Below are 17,222 nucleotides of genomic sequence, written 5' to 3' on the forward strand. Positions count from 1 at the left end.
AGGGGCCACTTACATGTCCCAGGTTGGCGCTTTTTCTAACAAGTCTTGGGCACAGAGCAGGGTGCTCTGCTCTTAGTTGGAAGCTGCCTGATGGCTTTGAATAATAAACTTTGTTTATTATCTCCTGCATTTTTAGGGTAAGGATAAGACCACTGTCTATGTCACAAGGTGTTGTGAAGGTTAATGGATTAATCCTGAATGCAGGAAACATGAAGGTACTGCGGGGACTCCTACTGGCTTTCATATGCTCTAGATCAGACTCTTAGATCTGGAAGTTTGGGTTTGAGCTGCATGTCATAAAAGGGTCTGTACAGAAAGGGCAGTCTGTGTAAGGCTGAAACAGCTCAGAATGAGAAGGAGCGTCCCTGAAGTATCCTGAAATCTTTGCATAGCCTTATCCAGAATGCTTATGGATTGCTCTGCATCTGAAATCTTTGCTAAGGTAGCGGGACGTATCTCTGATTTAAGCTACCACAGCATTTCCCTTGCCCCCGAGACCTGCAAAGACACCAACCAACTGTTTCTTACCTTGGTTTTATGCTGATTCTGTACATAGGACTCATCTACACTATGAGATAGCATCAAGGGCCAGACCAGAGGCAGAACAGCTTCTTCTGTATTCTCCTTACTGGACTAATATATAATCCTGAGTTGCTGGGATGCTTTCCAGATCTCACAATTATGTAGATTTAATGCATTCACAAGGAGGCAAAAGTTTTGGGGGAGAAGAAACTAAAATTTAAAACATAGAGGTTTCAAGAATTTTCACATCAGAGATATTTTCCTTATATACATGAGGCCACATACTTTCCCCCCCCCCCCCCCCCCCCAGCCCCGCATTAGCACACATCCTAGCCACCTCCCTCCATCGGCAAACCTGCTGTGTGTCCATCTGAAATCATCACTGCTCTTTTGACAGTCATTGCTGTATTCACAACACAAAGATTAAGTGTATATAGTAGTGTAAAGATGGCCTAGAGAATCTGGAAGAATACATTATTAAATGGAATGATCTACGCATGCAGAAGGTTAAATAACGGTTCTATACAATTGTGGAACTATTTCAAGAGCTCTCATGAGACAAGATTACTAAAAACTGGGCAGTCTTCTAAGTCAGAGACACATAATACTTAGTTCACATGCTGCTTGTGAAAGGCCTTCCAGAACTTTCACCCTCCATCAAAAGTCAAAACGAATGTTTCTTTTGTTGTCTTGATTAAAGCTTTCCAGTCGTTTCCGCTGTGATTCTGAAAGGACCCATCTTTGCATTCCCAGCTCTGCCAAGACAGGCAGCTTTGTCAGTGCTGCTAGCAACTCGCTGAACCACATCCCACAGTCACGGCACGACGATGGGCGAAGACTGACATCCAACTCTGAGAGTTCTTTGAATACTGCTAAGCCTTGACAGAAAATGACCCACCCTTCATCAGAGATGTTGTCATTGTAACTCAAATCCAGCTTCCGTAATCTGGCTAGATGGCCATCCCGTGTCAGTAATGCTGCAAGAAATGACAGAAACATACGCAACTAATACACCCTGGCAATTGCTTTAAAAGCTTATAAGTAAGAAGAGTAGTATTTCAATACCATATTATTTAAGGCTTTTCAGCAGTCAAACAGCAAGATTCAACTCCTCAGCAACATAAAATCACTTGCTGTTGATCTCAGATCGTTTTAGCACAGCTGAAGGAACGTACAACATTTAAAACACAGGCGATTCAAACGGAACAGAACCATCGGGTTAAAATTGTATGGCAACCTGAAAATCTTTGAGTCAGTTGGAAGGAGGTTATATCAAGTGCCAATTAAAATAGGCAGACAGGCTTTACAGGGAGATTTAGAAAGAGGAAAGCAGAACTAGATGAGGCTGCAGGATTACACCAGCCACCTCGCACTGTAGGAGGGTAATGGGCCTAATATACCCTAAAGGGAACAGGGATGATTGGCAAAGGAGACAGCCATCAAGGGAGATGTTTGTAAAGTCAAAAATATTCAGGCTTCATCTCAGCAGCCCTCAGATTACAGGTTTTTAATAGCTGTCACACAGCTATTGCCAATCTCAGACACTAAAACCCCATGAGTCAGGCCCACAGAATCGCAAGGACGATTATAAAATAAACAGGTTTTTAGATGGATCCAAGAATTTCTTCCTTCATTGGGTTTCCATTTTCCAGTATTTTTCAGCAGCTGCTAAGAGGTGGGCTAAAATATTTCTGTTTTAATTCTCCCATAATAGTTTGACTCCAGAAACACACCTAATGAACTGAGAGCTGGTAGTGCCTGTATTACTGGCTGTCAGCATGCACACTTCCTATAAATTACTGAACCCCAAAACAGCAACCGAGCAAAATAAACCCCCTCAGAGCTTTAAATATCTGCTATAAAAACCAGACACAAACCCTGCATTTTCTAAAAGTGCTGCCTTTTTGTATTAATAGATAAAACTGCTAAAAGATTCTTTGCATTTTTATCCTTTTCAGCTTTTGCACCATGCATGTACAGGACACACAGCCTTCAGCAAAATGAAAACCCTTTCTGGGAATAATACTGCTGTATTTTCCATCTTTTCATTTGATTTATGCAAAAACGTGCTCAGCCCAGGGAACAAGTCCCTCCTGAATTGTGGTCTAAATGCCCTGGCTCTTTGACTGCTAGTAAATACCATGTTATACGTACTTAGAAGTGCCAAATCTTCAGCCACCAAGTTACAGCTGCTCAGTCTTAACACTTGAATCTCCGTTGCAAGCTTTAGTGCTCCCAAAAGCAGCTTTAGGTTCCCACCAACGCACTTATTCCAAGAAAGGTCTAATATCTCCAGTTCAGGAAGGTGAAGGGCAGCTTCAGCTGAAAAGATTAAGACCAGCAACTTCTGCTTACTAAGAGAAAACAACGCGGCCTCAACAGACATCTCACCGGCAATTCACCTGTAAATAGGCTCCTAACAGGCTGCCTACTTGTGCTTAGAATTACTTATTTTAGTCTAATAAAAGCCAGACAAAAAATACCTCCTGCACTCTTTAAAGAATGTAAGAAAGGCCTGCCTATAGAATCTTTAAGGACTATGTTGAGGGGTTTCTTGTTTTGGTTTACGCTATTGGTTTGACCTTGTCCCTCTGAAGTCAATTTAACAGCTTGTTTTTAAACCATTTTATATCAATTTAAAGACAGCAATTTTTGGTTGTGAACTCACCACGCAAGGTGAAATGCTCTGTATCTTTTGACAACAGTGATTTCCATGATGTCACTCTTACATAATTGTAGTGATATAAATATAGTACTCTTCCTGCAGGGACCTCGGACCAGTTTAGCTTGCTACTGCTTCTGCTGAAGGCAGTCAGGTTCTACTATAGGTTTCAATGTCACTAGTAAATGGTACAAAATATATTATAAGTGCACAATACACAGTAACTAACAGATCCCTCTGTACTTAGATTTCATGTGCCATATGGAAAGCCTATCAAACGGAGACTGTAGCCGCTAATCCACTGAGATTTGCAATAAGTAGGTAAAAGAGGCTGAATTTACGTATCCTGTGTTAGACTGGACTTTTCTTCATAGCTGTGCAATATCTTTTCCCCTACTGCAGTCATTGCCTCAGTTCCTCCATTGCCCCATGCTTAACTATCCCAGAAAGTTTCTACTGAAATTTTCACCTGCAGTGAGGTGAAAAACATTCAGAGAAAACTTCACACCACTAAACTGCAAAAGCAGTGCCACAACCAAACTATAATTACAGCATAATATGAAATCAAACTATAATTACAGCATAATATGAAATCATGTTTTGCTTTCTATTCCAAAATTAGGGAGTATTCGAAAGCTCACTATCAGACAAAAACTAAAAGGACTTCATCCAGTCAGGTATAAAGGGGGAAGACACACAACGTTCCTCCCTTGCAACCAGGTCCCATGAAGCACTGGTTTCATCACAGGTTTTTTCACTCCCAACCTGTGGTATAATGTAACCATGATCTTTGGAGTTCAGCCAAAGGAGAATGAAGTGCTTTGTCCCACCAGGATACACAGAGAATAGACACACTTAAACAAAACATTCCTACCTAGTGAGGAAAATGACTCTTTACGTAAACCACAGTTGCTGATGGCCACAGATTTCAACTTCGGTAAAAACCTGAGCCTGCCCAGAAGAGGATCAGATGAGACTCCTACATTTTTATTCGAGGATAAATTCAACTCTTGAAGACTGGAGAGTAAAGGTATCACCTGGGCTACAAAAACATGAAATATTTATTAGACAGTCACCAATCCAGAACAAATAGGTAGTTTCATATTTGCCTGACGTCATTTCTTTTCTTTATAAATCAATCCAAATGTCAAGGCCAAGTTTTGACACTCAAATTTATGGTGAGTAATGTTTTAGACCATAAATAGCCTTGTCATTTTCAGTTGGAATGTTTAAGAAATTAGGTATTACATACTGTGTGGAAGGTTGTCAGAACACGGCTTCCTGTTGAGATTTTCTCAGTAAAGCAGGGGATTTAACATTAAATGAGATGGGAGTTACTTCCAAATGTCTTCACTGCTAACTAAAACTCCTTTATATTAATGTTATTATTCTCTATTGGTCAAGAAATTAAAAATAAATCATGATTGCTATTACTAATAGTTAATACTTCCCAATGTTTCATCAGCAGCTTTTCAAATTAGCTTCTTTATTATGGAAAACAAGATGTGGGCAATATAGGCTGTGAGTCATGGGAGTTTTTGTTGTTGTTCTAAAGAGTAAAAAACAATATAAAAAAGTTATGATAATTCACACAGGAAAATAAACTGTCGCACCGATTAAATGGGAAATGACTTTTTCTTCCTAATTGTATTTAAGAGTTGGATCAAGTCAACCTGGAGACTGCAGTCTTCAGCTTTTCTATAATGCACACAGCAGCAGCAATGCAAGACCTCCTAACATCACTCTCTACTTGACTTTAAGTTCACCAAGGGAGCTTCAGGCAGTTACATTTATATGCATGTACGTACCTTGGACCTGTGCCAATTTACACCAGCAGGGAAACTATCCCTGGATATTTCCAAAATTACCGATTATCAAAAAAAGCAGTGCTTGGTTGCAGTTCCTACATTCCCATCATGGGTCTGAATTGTGGTGGATTCAGGTCCTTAGTTCCCCATGGGATCAGACACTATGAGATTTCCTTTGGTACAGCAAAAAAACATTCCATATTGATCAAGAAAGCTACCCTCCACACTGGAGTTTCAGAACTGACTGATGAAAACGTACTGAGAACTGCTAGACCAAGTCAGGCAGAATCTCTTATGCCTTTGAGATATTTTCAGAAGTCAAAACCTACATTCTTAATGGATTTCCTCAACATGTCCTTACACAAAACGGTCATGTCCTCTTCTGTTACACAGCACTGGTGGAGATCAAGGACTTCAAGATTTTTCAAGCTGGCCAAATGAGCTGTTGAGTCTTTAAAGCCACCACCAACCTCTTTGTTACACGATACGTCTAATTTTCTTAGCTCAGCAAGGTGTTGTAAAGCGGAGTCTGAAATGGAAAAGGGAGCATGCTGGTCACTCACTGGCTGCCACAATAGCACAGGTCATGACTTCAGTGTTTATTTACTTTAATGTCAAAGTTTGCACAAGATATTGCAGGCAAAGCTCTTGGACTAAGCTTCAGCATATAATCACAGCAGACATACAGTAATACCCCAAAGCTGCCCATCCATGCAACTCCATTCTTCTCTCAAAGAGCAGGTGAAGGTGAGGCCAGCTCATCCCCCAGATCCATTCAATCCTCAGCCTTTTGCTGAAATTACTACTGGATGTGCTAATTAGTGCCAGTTGTTTTGTCTTATGGGTAAGACCTCCACTAGGGAGAGACACAGATAATAACCCCATTTCATATGGCTTCACTGGACGCTCATTAAGTGATAATGGTGAATTTGGATTCCCCTCTGAGAGTAGGATTAGTTTGTTAAAAGTTAGCTAGCCTGTCTGTGCCCTTGTTGATGTTCTGTCTGGTGAGAGAGGAAGCATGTCCAGAGAGCCGTTAATCTACCCTAAGATGTGTCTCAGATAAATGGTGTGGAGGGTGACTCTCCCCACTGACTTTCACATGCTTGAGCTCAGGGAAGATAAATGCTACGCCTGCTGAAAGTCTCTGTAGTCTTTTATCAATCCTCAAACAGCAAATAACGATTGCCCATTAATACTGCCAAACCATCAGCAAAATCCCACCTCATTGCCTTTCTTAAATGGTTTTCAGATGTACAATTTATTCAGAACGAATGTCTTTCTGAACATAAAGTCTAACCTAAGCCCTGGAGGCTGTCTTGCTTTAATCCACACATGTGCACGTTTAACTCTTTCAAGCCTGGCACATTTTTCAGATCCTGAGCAATAACCTTCATGCTGCAGCCGATGTGTTTGTTGATAGAGAGATCTAATACTTCGAGGTTTGGGATCACATCTAGAATTTCAGCTGGGAAAAAAAAAGAAAAGAAAACCAGAATTTGTAATTGTCTGGAATACACGCAGACGAACCCTAGAAAAATATAGCACCATGACAAACAGGAAGAAGTAGGCTGGGTTTGCCTGTATGTGTGGTTTAGACTTACTAAGTTCCTGTTCTACCTAAAAAATACAGCAAAACAAAGATTGGGCAGGAATCAAGAAAATAAGTGAAAAATCTATATGAAAATAAAGGTGAAAAAATACAAGGACAGTTAGAAAAATACAGGGGATAAAAAGCAGGAATACAAAGAGAAAGAAAAATTTCTAATGAAAAGATATAGGACTGTGTGTTGCATATGACCACCTCCTACAGTGGAGATAAGAGCACAGGGGCTTCTCTTTAGGGAGAAAATATCTTTTAAAACACAGAATCGGATCAAAAGACCACACAGGATTAAGCTACGGTGAGAAGAAAGAGGGAAGGGGTGATCAGTGGTTGCCAACTCAGCCTAAATTCCCACCCCTCAGGTCTTCTTTCCCATCCCATGGCTAACTACACATTCAGCTACTTAATTTTAAGCAATCAGTGTTGGAAATTCTAGCCCACATGATTTGCTCTGGGTCTCAACGGATCCAGCAATCCTGGAGCACTGTGGCAGCCAGACTGTGGTTTAGATCTCAACCCTACCTCACGTGATTAGAGAGAACAACTTTCTTCTTTGGAAGGAAGTGCATTAAACCCAAATACTGTGTGGTAAATACTATTATAATGCAGAGCCTGAAATAAATTAACTTTCAACTAATAGTGAGCTCAATACAGCCATAATCTAAGTCAAAACAGTTACATTTTTGTGAAGCCAGTCTCTCAGTCCAGCTATGTGGGTACACATACCAAGGGATTCTCCATCCTTTGCTGTCAGGTTACAGTCTGTAATTTTCAGAAGTTTTATCTTGCATCCTTTCTTGAATTTTTTTGTCAGGAGTGATAGTTTTCCACCTATGTTACTGTTCCATGATAAATCCAGTTCTTCAAGTTGAGGAACAATTTCAAATGCCTCTCCTGTAACAGAAGCCCAAGATGATTCATTCTAGGTATCAATTTCAGTGGAAGACAAAAATAGCGGTTTTGAATATATTAAAGGGGAAGGTTAGCCATTTAATTCTCAAATTATTATATTTCGTATGGCTTTCCAGGAAGATTGGTATGTGCCATGAATTGTGGCTACTGCAGCAATGTTGTATAAATTCTCACCTTGTCTAAGGAACAATATAGATCGCAAGTCATTGTCGCAGCACACACAGACTGCTTGGCCATCATTGTAGACCTGTGCCAGGACCCAGAAAGTCTGGTCCACAGGGAAATCAATACAAGTGACAAGCTGGAATTTACCGTCCTGTATAGTTCTGCTCTATTTTATTTGGCAAACTTCCAACATCCTCTGTACTGTGCCCACAGGTCATTTTGGAGGAGATGAAAGAAGTCCTTTTACAGCTATTTCTGAAACTTAAAAGTTTCATTTCTGACAGGAATTTCTGACTCACTTCATAAGGAATCAAGATGAGCATCGTTTTGACCAAAACTAACTTTCCCATGATTTCAAGGCAGACACGCTGGTTTTGAGTACATTCAGAAAAATTAGTCTTTTCCAGGCTTGACGTACCTGCCAGTGTGAACTGTGTCATTGCTTCTTTGTAATATTAACATCCCACTGCAAAATCCAGCTTCCTGACTTCCTTTGTAGAGGAGGCAGGCAGATGTACATTTGCATAAACTCATTCCCAAGAAAGATCAATTAATCAGACCATATGCAAATGCAATTTCAAAGTGTCATACATAAATTTTTGATCGAAAGTCTCGTCATCAACCTAATAATTGAGAATTGTATTTTAATAATAAAACCCTTTCAGGCCTGTGTGTTTTCATAAGTAATTCTTCACAAAAGATTTATAATAGAAAAAGAATTATTTCTGTTCTTCTAAGTGAATATCCAGGTTTGAGAGAAAAGGACATGTCTTAATTTTTAATTTTGCATTTATTTTAAGTTATTGCCTCAGTCTTGAATATTGAGCAATGCACTACAGTTGAGAAGTGGGTTTGCCTCTGCAGCGTAGCCTGTTTCTGTTTGACATGCATTCCAGACACATTTTCCGCCCAGAAGATAAATAAAGGACTATAGCTCCAGGATTAGTTTCCTACCACCTCTCTCAGTCAGAGCTCTAAGCCATTACATAGGAGAGGTTGATATTATGGTTATATTTGAGGCATTGATTTCTAAGCAGAATGCCCTGAGTCCACAAGTGGCCACGTTTCCACAGACCGATGTGGCAATATCCAAACAGGCACTATTGGCCTAAATATGCATGCTATTTTCAAAATCGCAGGCAAAATCAATGCAAACTGACTGTTGCTATACCACATGTCAAGGGCATCATATTTTGACTGGAAATTCAAGTCCTACGATGAGTTTTGTGTCTGTCTCAGCAGAGGCCAAGCCAGAAGGGCAAAGGAAACAGCACAGAAGAACCAGGCAGAATCAATCAACTGGAAATATAACGAATAAAACTCGAGAGAAAACAAAGCAAAAGAAAAGGGTTTGAAAAAGAATGAAATAAATTTGACAAAAATCTGTTAGAAAATGAAACATAGATTTTACCCTCATCGGAAGGAGACCAATTATTTCCACCAGCTCTTGCAGAGATGCATTTTTCCTCCCCAACAGATAGCATTACCCACTTCTGAGCTACCACCATATATGTCATTTTATTTCGGAACTTTCCTGGAAAAAGCCTGGATATGAATGACATAAACCCCAGCTTTATAACTCAGACCTGGTTTTAGAACTTGCAAAATAAGCCGTAGTTTTTTAGAATTCCTAGTTGATTGAGTTTGCCCTTCTTTTAGATACATATCACAGACCCACCCCAGAGTAAACTCCAGGCCCAGAGGTAAGTGACTCAGCGTCAGAACCTGAACGCAGAACACCACCTTTAAAACCTTTAAATCTCTCATGCTTTGCAGAAAGCAGGGTTTCAGAAAGCACGGTTGCAGGCACTCGAAGTAAAGAAGTAAGCAGAGGAATAAGCTTCTCCCAGACTTGCAAAAACAAGTCATAAAGCTCCAGGGCAGCACTTCTGGTTTTAAGTCTCCTCCAAAAGACCATCCTTTTTTTTCTTTTGTGATGAGCACTTATCTGCCCTGCAGCATGAAGATCTAAGCTGACCCTATTATGACTGAATCTGTTTTGGTTCTTCTGTCTACCATTAGATATCAAAGCTAGCAAAAAAACCCCACCTAATCCAAATTGAAAACATGCTTTCCTGCAAACAGGACTGAATTCTGTTCCCTTCTGAACATGAAAGCTTCACACTCTGAGGAATGAACTTGGCAGAGCTACTCAGATGTATAAGGACACTCATAAACCCAAGTTCTTTCTACTATTTCACAGCGGGAGGTTACCTTGCCCAGTGTGGAAGGAGCAGGAGTAGGCTATAGGAAGAGATGAGATGGATTACATTAGATCCAAGCTGTCTGGAAGTTTAAGTAAATGAAATCCTGTACCTAAGGAGGTGACATCCTCAGCTGTCAGCCTGCAGTTGTTAAGTCGAAGGACTTTTAACAGGTTCACATGATGAAGATGAACAGTGAGAGCTTTCAAAGTCCCACCAACATAACCATTCCAGGACAGGTCAATCTCTTCCAGCTCTGGGAGAAATGGCAGTAAAGAAGCTGTAAAAAGAAAAGAAAAGATAAAGCGTATTCTGTTTGCATGTTATCTGCACACCCTGGATATCGATACATCTTAATACAGAGATGCCTTCTGTAACCAATCCAGCATTGTAAAGCCATGACAATTTGTACCTCCATTTGCTTATCTGTAGTTTGAGTGTAAGGAGATTCATCTGTTTCACAGACCTGTATGATTTTTATATTTTTATGTACATTATATAATTTATTAATTAACATTTCTCAGAAACCTGGCACCACCAGATGGAATGTTAAATAAAGCCAGGCCAGTATTAAAGAAAGGGAAGGGGAAAGAGGAGAGTGAATAATTGAATAGGCAAATAAGAATTAAATAAATGTATGAAGTGAGTAGTTGAATAAAATGTGTATTTACCCAGCTCTGTTACATCTGCTGCACTTAAAGCACAATTATTTAGATCCAGATTCTTGATGTTGGCTTTCTTTCCCAGTTTCTGCATGAACTGGTTAAATCTCTGCTCACCAGATGGTGACTCCGCTTCAGAATTGTGATGTGAAAGTCCATCTGAGTAACAAAGAAATAGGGCCCTGGTTACTTCTGCTACTAAGACAATGTGTAAAACCTGTCTGTGGCTGTCAGGTCAAAACTTCAGGAAATGAACTAGACCAGTCAGTAAACAGTGCTATATTTTTGATCAATGTGGACCTGATAACCTGAGTCAATAACCTGAGTGATAAAATCACCATAGATAAGATCAAAGGTCCTGATGCAGAGTGAGAGAAGAATCTCCTGCTGCACATCTTCAGGCTACCTTATGCCACTGACTTTGGATGTTTGCACCACCAGTTCAACGACATGAAATTCATGCAAAACTCTGAACCACAGCTATTCTGGACGCACAAGTCGTATAACCACCTCCGTGCGCTTGCACTGTAGCCACGCTGCTGCAATACAGTCTGTGCTTGATCAGTTAGCAATGAGTGGCCCTGCAGTCGTGGGGTGAACCTGCTGCTTCCTTCATGACAGCCTGTGTTCATTTTCATACATTGTCAGAGTAAGGCAGTTCCTGCTTTTCTCAGCTTCCCAAAGCAACCCCCACTTACCTTCTTCCACACAGTTCATACAGCAAGGGAAATTGGATTTACATTCATTGCTAAACCCTTTAACAAATCAGTAATTTCACCTAATGCCTATAGCTGGAAAAAAACAGCCCAAAATTACACAAAATAGCAATCCCATTCGCAGTAACAGTCCTCTCATTGTTTCCCCAAACCTACCCAAAACTCTTAGGACAAAGGATGGCGTTCTAAGTCTCACCTTCCAGCTCTTTTTTAAACATAGCCTCATTTTCTCTGATGTGAATGTAACAAGTATTCTTGTGTGTGCAAAATAACATACATGATGAACTTCCATTCCCTTCCCCTCCCCCTCACCAGTGTCAAGTGGTAGGAAACATCTGCTCTTGTTGTCTTCAGATTGCTTTAGCAGCAGGGTGGACAGAGACTGATCTTAAATACAACAAGCCAAGCTACTGCACAAAGCTTGGCTTTGAACCCAAATAAGCTCTGCAACTAATGAGCTGACTCCAGCACTGACCTCTCACATTGAAGATCAAGAGAGAGGTGACCCGAAAGATTTATCCTTCCTCAGCAACATGGATCTCACTCCTTGCTTGGCACCTATCAAATTAGAGGGCACATCCCTGATAACGTTCCAATCAGAACCAAATGCTGGCTAAAGGATAAACTGCAGGCAGCAGAATACAGGATTTTGGCTAGCAAGAAAAGCAACTGATTTTCTATGAAATTAAAACATATACACATGCACATGTATTTCATTATTGTACCAGCATTACCTTCTACAGAGAGCTCTTGCTTCTCACTCTGATCATCAGCTCCAGAGTCGTTTATTTCTGTTTCTTCAGTTTCCCTTCTGTCCTTGCCTTCAGATTTACCGAAGTCAAAGCCCCTGAAGAATTTTTTGATGGCTGAAGGCTGCTCTTTTCTTTTTCCAGGAGAGGACCTCTTCCCTTGGAACTGTTTCATAACAAAGTCAAATGGGGAACTCTTTGGGATGCCCTCTTCACGCTTATCCTGGGCGCTCTGAATGTCATCTTTCAGTGGATCAGCAGACATAGAAAAAATAGTTTTAGTAACAGTCACTCTTGCTTACCTTTTTTCATAATGGCAGATGGACTGAGAACTTCCTACCATCCCCTCCATATGGGAAAAGCACTGTTTAGTAGACCAGACTCTATATTCATTTCTCCTCCTTCAAAAGGAATTGGCAATGCTCAGTATTAGCACAGCAGACTCAGTGGTCCTAGTCCTCAACGGTACAAGTATCACCCTCTGCTGCCTTGTTAATGGAGACTGCCCCTAAGGCCACCCCAGCTGGCCACCAAGCGCAGAAGGACTAACCTGCTGCTTCCTCTATCGTTTAATCGCAAGGTTCAGTTCATAGTCTTGTGGCCACATTAAAGACGCAAGGCTGAGACGTCCCTGTTCTGATGGGGTGCCAGGTTAAGTTTGACACCAAAGTGATTCTTCATGCTGAAGGCCAGTCCGGCAGTCAGGAAGGTGAGAGGAGGAAGCGTGCAACAGGGAGTACAAGGACATCCTTGCCTCAACAATGTCACACACTCCCAAGCTCAAGGTGGAACATGCAAACGAAACCCGATTAACCTTAGAGCAAAGCTGAAGTGATAGTGCAGAAAACAACCAGATACCGTAGCTACAAACACCGGGAGTCTGCCACTGCTGGAAGACAACCACCCCCCAGATAGCTTGTTTGGAACAGTTCAGTACTATAGTGACCTCAGTTTCAGTGACTAATTCACAGGTAAATTAAAGTTTGCCTTTATAATTTACACACATTCTTTCCTTATTTTTGTTTATACTACACAAGCTATAGCACCATCCGGTGATCCTGAAGCTGCTTTGTTTTTCTCTAAACATTAATTTAATGCTCTTTCTTTAGTTTTAATTCTAGCATTTGCCTGCACACACATGCTTTTAACAGAGCAGTCATAAAAACTGAGCAGGCATTCAGTGACTTTTGCTTTGTGAGGACAATGTGGACAAGATGTGTTTCAAGCAGGGGGCACGACCTGTCCTCAGACCTCGATCCTGTAATACACCAGAGCTCACAAATGGATTTCTGTGCTCGCACAGACTCCCCCTTCCCCAGTACAGACCTGCACACAGAACTTATTCCACAAATTGCTGTCATCCATAGAGTACATGAACTTGATCATTTTAATAACCGTCAATTATAGAGAGTGCCACTGGCACCAATTTTCCAAAAAAGAAAAACACATGAAGAAGTAACAGAAACCCTATGACTTGCACAGATAGTTTTCATGTTATTATAGCAACGGTCAGGTCAGGGAGGAAATGTCAAAACAAAGCAAATGTAGTTTTTATATATAGATACTTTTTGTGTGTGTGTGTGTGTGTATAAATGGGGGTATATATACTGATGTATATATATGTACATAAGTTTTCTTATTATGTTGGAAGTTACTTACCATGATACAAGGGCAGAGCACTTAAAATTACGAAAAGTTGATGCATTGTTTAAAGCCTTGCTCTTAATAGCCTGTGTAAGTACAAAAATTATACAAAACAATGTACACAGCTGTACACGCACATTTACTGAGCTGTAAAGCAATGCTGGTTACCCTGGATGTGATTTCATGCTGTAGAGTGGTAGTATTTTAAACAGAGAAACAAACATACCTGTCTTTTCCATTGGTATGCTTGAAGATCTCTTTCACGTTTTACAGTACTTTCAGGGCTTGCAGGAAAAGTGAGCCATGACTTGCAAACAAAACCTCACTTCTTTCCTTAATGGGACTTTCCACGTAGTTCTCTTTCAAAAGTTTCTGTCTTCATCAGTTTGATAGCAGCAACTCTGCACAAGCGGTGTGCAGGTTCTTTCCCAATGCCTCTATTCTTCTGCACTCTCTCCCAGCGTCAGCCTGCTGTCCTTGGACTCTCTTTCCTGGGGGAGTGTTGAGAAGTCCATTTAAATGCCCTGATCATGTCCCAGCTTAGATCACTCGGAAAGCAGAAATCAGGAAGTGGCAGCACAGACTTTGATACTGCACACTAACCACTGCATGTCCCTGAAACAGCTGTTGTTAGAAGAGGCTGAGTCACCTTATAGATCAGGTTACAAGACTACCTGAAGAAAAGCTCTTTGTTTTCCCACCCCTTTTGTCCATACTGGTTAGAAACACTGCTGGAGGCTGAGCAAAGCCGTGCTGGCAGCAGGATGTTGCATAGTTCAGTAAGAAAAAGGAGGACAGAAAAACAGAGGACTGGCGCACTCCTGTTCATTTTAGGGCAACGGGAGACCTACTGGAGAGAGAGAGAGCATACTGCATCACCTGGCACAACCTGCTCGTAGGCAACAGCATGATACAACAGTACGATTAAATCATTTGATACACTTATACATACATCAAACTTCAGTCTTTTTTTGTCTGTCTGTCTGCCCTAGAATCTTATTTCCATGATGGCAAATGTTACAATTTCTAGTTTAAACATACTTATGGCCATTTATGATGAATCTTTTGAGCTTTGATGATTCTTTTTAATCTGAGGTCTTCACTTTTGTAGGCTAAGCCAACCAAACTCTTGTCTCCCCTCATGTGGCAAACTCTCCGTTTCCCTTATCATTTCCTGCTCACCTTTGTCTGCACCTGTTGCAATATAATTTATACTTCCTTAAATACAAGGGACCATCCACTGATATGTATACTCTGAAGACATATGCAACCTGGAGTGCTTTTGGTGGCGAATTATAAAGTTGGTCAACAAAACTAACGACTCCTTTGAAAGCAGCTGAGCAGACACCAGCCGTGAGGACAGGCTTGACTCAGTGTGTCAACGTACAAATGACTCAGAGAGGGTGGAATCAGGCATGGGGTGCTGCTAGGGGACAACAGGATAAGATTAAGAGAAGAAAAACTTGAAGTTAACATCAGGAAAATCCTCCTGCCCACGAGAAGTACCACGCTGGGAAACATTTGCAGTAGGAAAAAAATGCATAAAAACATTGTGACTAACTGTCTTTCCCTGCAGGAATGGAGGGCACATTTCTATTCCCAAGCAGAAAGGATCTCCAAGTTGGTTTTAGGATCTTCTGACACCAGCAGCTGCTGTCCTGTCCCAGTTTCTGAAACTAGTGTCTCACTACAGACCGTATCAACAGGGAAAGATCACCTCACTTCTCGTGTTCAGGCATCTCAGCTATACAGACTATCAAAAATCCCAAGCATTTCTGTTGGTAAGGAACTCATTGAATTTGACAGCTCTTTTCCACTTTACTTGTGCTTAACATGATGGCCAGTGATGAAATGGAGACAGAGCAACCCGTGTTTGTGCACATGTGCCAGGCTCTGGTGGCCCAAGACACTCCATGCCCGCTGCAGTTCAATGAGAACGTGGAATGGGAATATCTGATAATCTCTGCTCCCTGGAACTGGGGAAATCCTTAAGCATGTTAAGCACCAATTACAGTGGTTAGGCTTGGCTAATTTGAATGCTCTGACATCAGGATGTTAGGTGATATGTTGCCCATTCAGAAATTCTTTCTCCACTTTAGACTGTTGAATGATGGTGAAAATACCTCACGGCACCACGACAGCGTCCCTGTAATCTGGTGAGAAGGGAAATGTAGTTTCTTGGTGACCTATTTTCCTCTTCCCAGAAAGCAAATCGCCACCTTTTTTCAGAGCAGCTATGAGGGAAGCGGGGACAGCAGGGTTATCCCAAAACAAAGCAGGATAACTAGAGCGAGGCGGCTGCACTGAGCTGAAAATTACTTTGCAATAGGCCCAGGCTGTGCTGTGAACACACAATATATCACGACAGCCAGGCCCAGCCATGCTCCCGTTACCTGCTAGACTGGCCCTTGCTGTGTCGGTTGCCGTCTCCTCCATGGCATACTTCTGAACATGTGTCCTGCTCCTGCCTTGAGGACCTGCACGTCTGCTTCTTGCAGTACGTCATGGACAGCACAAGGCAGGCTTAGCTTTTGGAGTTTAAAAATAATAAACGCCTTCCCCTTTCTATCCAGTTAAATGGTTTGTGACCATCTGCCGAGTGCTCAGTGTCACAGTTGTTTATATCTACTCTTCCCTCTGCAGAGACCTGGGGCAAGGTTAGGAACAGAACCAATTTTGGAACAAAATAGTTAAAGTTGCATCCCACACAGCATCCACTGGTGAGAGATTAACGTGGATTTTTGTACTTTGCCTCATTGTGACTCCTTAATCCGGCATATATTCCAAAGAAATAATGCCATTAGAGGATTAGTGCCACAAGTTCATTTGAAAAAAAGGATTTGTAAACACTGAAATCCTATATTCTATGTACTTAATCACTGAGTATCGTTTTGGGGATTTCCTCTCCCTTTAGTAGTGTCTCTTTCAATGAAACCCAAGCAAAGCAGCAAGTCTGTTTTGGATGGCCCTTATTACTCATTAAAGGAAAACAAAACCCCAAGCATCTAGTTAAAATAATAAAGAATCTAAACATGCTGGACTACACCCATCCTTGCTCTCATACAATTGTTGCAGTTATACCAGGGAGGCACTTGGCCCAATATTTAGATAGAATTTAATGATTTTGGATATTTATCTGCTAAGGGTTTTTAATATTCTGAGTCCTGTAGCATGTAGTAACACAGTGACTCGTTTGCTTCTAAGGCAGTTCCTTTCTCCAGCTTTGCTCACACCAGTCAAGCCACCGTTCTCTCTGTGAGAGAAGAAGACTGAGTCGCTGCCACGTTATTCTTTCTCCCTTTCCTTAGCACTTATCTCTGCTGCTCTTTTTCCCCTTTCCGCATGACTGTCACTGCCTGCAGCAGCATCCATGGGCTTCTCTTGCTTGGCTCGATTTGTTGCAGGCTGCCTAGGTGAAGTGGGCAGTTGTGTGGGCCAAGAAATTGCTGGGGGTGGAAAAATGCTTACTGCCCCATTGCTGACTTTGCCAGTGCCAGGTGACTTGCTCTTGGGCTGTGCTGACTCAGAATACACGTGCCAGGAGCTGCTGCCACATGAGGGTAGGGGAAGAG

At 41.4% G+C, this 17,222-nt stretch overlaps 1 protein-coding gene across 1 annotated transcript; it reads right to left on the bottom strand.

Annotated features, from left to right (window-relative positions):
- Positions 1-1,023: 1,023 nt before the first annotated feature.
- On the bottom strand, positions 1,024-13,889 carry LRRC31 (leucine rich repeat containing 31). The gene is made up of 10 exons (XM_009884432.1): positions 13,877-13,889; positions 11,992-12,249; positions 10,551-10,700; positions 9,992-10,159; positions 7,325-7,492; positions 6,293-6,460; positions 5,354-5,521; positions 4,059-4,226; positions 2,677-2,844; positions 1,024-1,499 (listed from the first exon to the last, which is right to left on the bottom strand). Exons 1-10 carry the CDS (start codon positions 13,887-13,889, stop codon positions 1,180-1,182), a joined length of 1,749 nt encoding a protein of 582 aa, XP_009882734.1. The 3' UTR covers positions 1,024-1,179.
- Positions 13,890-17,222: the final 3,333 nt, after the last annotated feature.

The sequence above is a fragment of the Charadrius vociferus genome, unplaced genomic scaffold (genome assembly GCF_000708025.1).
Source record: "Charadrius vociferus isolate BGI_N301 unplaced genomic scaffold, ASM70802v2 scaffold104, whole genome shotgun sequence".
NCBI lineage: Eukaryota > Metazoa > Chordata > Aves > Charadriiformes > Charadriidae > Charadrius > Charadrius vociferus.

Coding starts and splice junctions, on each gene's coding strand:
- LRRC31 (XM_009884432.1), bottom strand. Junction 6,461..7,324: donor AAAGGATGGAGAATCCCTTG/GTATGTGTACCC, acceptor TTTTTTTCCCAG/CTGAAATTCTAGATGTGATC. Junction 1,500..2,676: donor TGAAGATTTGGCACTTCTAA/GTACGTATAACA, acceptor CATTTCTTGCAG/CATTACTGACACGGGATGGC.